Genomic DNA, 5410 nt, shown 5'->3' with positions numbered 1-5410 from the left:
TTTTTTGTTTGTTTTTATGACACCTACATATATTTGGCCATTCGTGCGTAATCGCAAAGGCTAACAAAAGGCTAAAAATACATTTTCGATCAGTTTTTCTTATATTTGCTACTGGATTAGTTTTCGAAAACTGGAATTTTTTTATTAAAAATTTTCAGATTGTTCCACTACTTTTTCCTTCTTTATTGTTTCAATTTTATGTGTTGACAAAACAGTACTACCACTAACCAAAACTCTTTATTTTACTCTCGGCAGATGTTTTGCTAATGATGTTAGCATCTTCGGGAAAATATTAAAACGAAACCAAAACTACTTACGGCTAGTGGGTGTGTTATTACTAAATGGCCTTATACACGTCTTATTTTTGGCATTTGCCAACGAAATCATGTTTCTTTTAAATTTAAGGAGTCGGCATGGTTAAATATGCCAAATCGAAAAATTCTAAGTTTTTCCCTTCTTTTTCTTTTTCTTATTTTTAAAACATCGTTGTCCGCCATATTTATATTAAAAAAATCACATTTCGCACTGACGTACATCACCTTATTTTACGAAGAAGAAGTGATCAAATTTCCAGATCATTTTTTCATAACATTGTAAATGGACTCTTTTAACATGAATCTATATCAATTGGTACTCTCCGTTTCAATTTTTGAAAGAAAATAATAAAAACGTTAATGAATGACCAATGATGGAAATTACATCACTTAAAGGGAAGATTGACATTTATGAATCCATAATTGAGTTTTTCAATGGTATATTTTAAATTTTTTCGGTGTTATCCTTATGTACAGGGTGGCCAACTAAGAAAGCCCTTCTTGGCTCTTTTTGAAGAACACATTGATGTTAAGTCGACTAAGCCATTTCTAAGATACAGGGTATTTTTTAAGGAAACCCATTAATACCTCCCTCCCCCTTTACTTTATTTTCAGAGATACAAAAACTGTCGAACAAAAAAGTTTTAGATTGTCCTCTACTTTAACGAATAAATTTTTTTCGTTAGGTTAATATATCAAAATTCACAAAAACTTTACTTTTACTAGATTCAGGATCGCAGTTACCCCCCCTAGTGGGAAAACTTTAAACATATTTTCCAGGTTTTTCTTTTGGCAGTTTTAGTAATAATATTTTTTACCGCAAGCCTCTGCGATGAGTAGGTACTTTCCGAGATCCAGTACTTCTCATTCTTCGTTGGCCACCCTGTATATCTATTGGATCTGCTGCTTTTGTTTTGGTGGTGAAGTGCATACTATAACAATTTATTGGACATATCTCTACTTTTTTATTCATAAAAGTAACTTTAATTTATCAAAAATAGATAAAAATAAATACATATGCAAACAAATCTATTGTACTTATTCAGAGAGTCTGATAAAAAGATTCCATTTCACAATTCTCTCTCGCAATAAAATTTCGGATATTTGAAATGAATAAACATATACAAATTAATTAGCTCGATGATTATACTTATTTACACTGGTAAGTTCAGTTCGAGAATATTATTATATAAATAAATAAACAAGTAATGGCTTTATTTGTACTTTTCAATAATGTACATAGGGAAAGTCTAGTCAAAGGCTATAACCTACTTTAACAAATATAAGCAAAATAATTTTAGATAGCACTACAAAAAGAAAAATTAAAATTTAAAAATCATAACACTAATAGTAATAAAAATAACAAACATATACCCTTGGTATTTATTATATACTATTGGTTTTTAATAATCAAAAATTATAAAATAAGAAAAACTTTCAATTTAGTTGTCCTGTTTTGTTAAAAAACGCAGCTTTAGCTTTTTTTGAAACCCGCTACTGACATCTCTTTTTATAAGATTCGGGACAAGGTCATTGTAAATTGCCACAGCATTATACAGAAAACTACGACGGAAGAAGGCTGTTTGATATCTAGGAATTGATAGCTTATTTTTAAATCTTAGATTCGCTTCATGTAAATTCTTCCTAAAGGTAAGTTTTTCGCTGAGGTAGGAAGAAGTATACAAAGTTAGCAGTTGTACAAAAACCGCCAATAGCAAAGAGAATAGATTTTCTACAAGCAGTTAAGTAAGCTCACATATCCTTACTTTATCATACTTTTTCAGGCTATAAATAAATCTGCAGCGTTAATTTTGCAGCTTTTGCAAACGGTACGCCGTGATTTTATCAAAACATTGAAAATAAACAATATTGCAGTAATTCATAATAGGTATTATTAAAACTCCTTTTTCCTTTAAAATTAATTATATTTCTGTTTGCATGCAATGGGTGGAATGCATAAAAAGTAGTAGATGCTAATGCTTCGCTAAAAAGTATTTACTTTGTAGCATTTCCTTTTACATAAAAGTATCTACTTCGCCTATGAAGTAAATACTACACTTCGAATTTGTGCTTGATTACCCTCTGGCATTAGTTCATTGGGATGCTGAACTTCCATCTCAATTCAATCAAAATCATGGTATGGATCTTGTAGATATTTACATGTCAGATTGTTTATTGTTCTTAAAATTATTTACTATCTAAGTCAATTTTGTAAATTAAATGCATGTTAATAAATAATAATAATACTTATGTTATATGTTTCTGAAAGAAGATAACTGAATGTCAATATCTTAATATAAATAATGGATAAAATTGAAGATATGTCACACTCTTATACTTTAAGTGATCCTTATATTGTGTCTGTAGAGGAAATGGAAGATGAGGCAGAGCAATTAGCTGCAGAAAATACTGATGATTCAAATCATGGAGATAAATCAGGAGTACCTCTAAGGGAACAGGATCGTTTTTTACCCATTGCAAATATAGCAAAAATAATGAAGAGAGCTATTCCACAGATTGGAAAAGTTAATAATAAGATTGCAAAGGATGCTCGCGAATGCGTACAAGAATGTGTTTCAGAATTTATCAGCTTTATCACCAGTGAGGCTAGTGATAGATGTCATTTGGAAAAGCGGAAAACAATTAATGGAGAGGATATCCTATTTGCCATGAGTGCTTTAGGTTTTGACAACTATGTAGAGCCTTTAAAATTATACTTGCACAAATATAGAGAGGCTGTCAAAGTAGATAAAAACCTGCATCAAGGCTATGAAGAGATTGAAGTAGAACCATTGACTACAACTTCAGCTATAGCAACAACGGGCAGTGAGGGAGCAGTCATTTATACCGTTCAAAGCAGTTCTTTGCAAGAATTTCCATTGGGCTCTAAAATAGTTTAATTTTCTTTTCAGTTTTAAGTTATTTAATTTTGGCATTTAATATTAATAGTGTGAAAGTAGGTATGTTAGTCAGTTACTTGAGAATATACGATGTATATAACAATTGTATTGTGAAGTACAAATGCACTCACAATATGTTCCGAAATGTTTTCAGTTTTTAGGCGAAAAGTATACTGGAGCATTGGAAACGTCGTTTTAACTGACCAAAGCAGCGCTCTATGACACATCGTTCCTTTGCATGGATTAAATTATAATTTTCTTGCATTGGTGTAGTTGGATTTTTATATGGTGTCAATAACCACGGGGCAACACCATATCCTTCATCACCTAATAAAGCTGCTTCGTGCACATTATTATACATAATTCCATGCACTATGGAGTTTCGCCAAATTCGACTATCGTGTACGGAGCCTGGCCAAGATGCATCCACACTTGTAAACATTTCTCGGGCATTACAAGTAGCTTGAACATTTATTGAGCATACCCTTTTCTGTTCACGTATTCATGACCGTGAATAGATGGTTTTGTTATTTTCACATGGGTACAGTCAATAACACCTATAACCCTGGGCATTCGCTCACCACGTGCTCCCTCATTAATAGCAACTCTAAGCAATTCGTTAGTTTTGGGGTGTAGTGTTAACTTTGTCCAATTGTTTCTTTTTGAATAAATTGCTTTAGATACCGCGGCTAAGGTTCTGGAAACAGTGCTTTGATTGACGTCTAGAGCAACACCAACTCCTTGCTGAAATCCAGGATCTCCTGTAAGAAAAGTTATTTACATTTTTCAAATTACAAAGTTAATTTACTAGAAACACCTAAACTTCTCAAAAAAACCTCAATTTTCCGAGTCGGTGACAGGGCTCCACCCTTGTTTCCACCGGTTCATTATCATCTTGGAGAAAATAATGTCCAAGCCATTCTACATTTTCTCTGTTAAATCTAAAATACCAAAGCGTGATTAGATGATTGGGATAGAAAAATCTATTAAATTTATGGTAAATACCATAGAATTTTCGATATAAATCGTCATTATTGTATTCTCTTTTTTGTTTGCATACTTTTTGACGATGCACATCCATAAAAACTGCCGTTTTTTATTATAACACTTTGATTGCTGGGGCCGAAGTTTGTCAAACACCAACTTCATTTAAACTGTAGTAAATACTACTATAACTAGTAGATACTTCCAAAGCATAACAGCTTCTTCTATGTATCGCGTACATAGTAGTATATGCTACAGAGAGTAGTAAATGCTTCATTAGTGTAGTATAAACTTTAGAAATGTAGTATATACTTGAAGCATTAGCACATACTACTTTTTATGCATTCCACCCAATGGCTTTAAAGTATAGAATGACTTTTTTATGACATTAGAAACATGTAACTTAAAGCGCAATTCATCGTCCAAAAACAATCCGAGATTTTCCGCACATTTAACCATGCCTAGCTGATTACCTCCCACAAAAAGCTTTAAACTGTCCAACGCAAATCTTTTTTTGTTCTTTCCTGGGGTACTCCAGACGTTGGTATTTGAAAAAGTCTGATCTTCCACCATTTGCCTTCTGTTGAATAAATAGGTTCTAAAAATTATTTGAGAAATATAATAATATGATGCCAATTTTGCTAAAAGCAAATGATCCAGGCTGTCAAACGCTTTGAAAAGTCGATGATTATAAGTGCCGTGGAGTCACCTTTATCTATTGCAGAAATTATCTCTTGGTAATGTTTAGTAAGACAGGTGCCGTGCTATGTTGTTTTCTACACCCCACATTGCTTATATCACAATAGCTTTTTATTTGTTGAATGGTTTTTCCTTTTTTTGTGATCCATGGGACTAAAACATACGTTCTTAACCTTTAAAAAACATTTTACGACCAGATATAAACATCTTATGTATCAATATAAATAATGACTTCTCAGGAAAATTTATCCACTGGGCTCAAGTAAACTAACCATATAAAATTCTACTTTTCAAAGCACCTTTTATAAGGCCAATGAATTTCCATTGAATAAAGTTACTTTAAAGTCAATTGGATTGCCTAAAAATATTATTTATAGGATGTTCATTATTGGTCTATGGATTTTGGAAAATACTGAATATCCATTAGAAGATGTCTAATTACATATGATTATAATATTGATGAAGAGTTATTAAGATGGATAAAAGTGGTAAAGAATATTGAAGTAGCTACTG

At 32.0% G+C, this 5410-nt stretch overlaps 1 protein-coding gene across 1 annotated transcript; it reads left to right on the top strand.

Annotated features, from left to right (window-relative positions):
• The first annotated feature begins 2555 nt into the window (after window positions 1–2555).
• On the top strand, window positions 2556–3288 carry LOC126739687 (nuclear transcription factor Y subunit beta-like). Its single transcript, XM_050445482.1, has one exon. It carries the CDS (start codon window positions 2618–2620, stop codon window positions 3212–3214), a length of 597 nt encoding a protein of 198 aa, XP_050301439.1. The 5' UTR covers window positions 2556–2617; the 3' UTR covers window positions 3215–3288.
• Window positions 3289–5410: the final 2122 nt, after the last annotated feature.

This window comes from Anthonomus grandis, chromosome 8, assembly GCF_022605725.1.
Source record: "Anthonomus grandis grandis chromosome 8, icAntGran1.3, whole genome shotgun sequence".
Taxonomy (NCBI): Eukaryota; Metazoa; Arthropoda; class Insecta; order Coleoptera; family Curculionidae; genus Anthonomus; species Anthonomus grandis.
The sequence above is the reverse complement of the archived record's forward strand: the minus strand, read 5'-3'. Positions and strand labels throughout refer to the sequence as shown.

Bases quoted from the DNA above. Each gene is read 5' to 3' on its own strand.
- LOC126739687 (XM_050445482.1), top strand. From the start codon at position 2,618: ATGGATAAAATTGAAGATATGTCACACTCTTATACTTTAAGTGATCCT.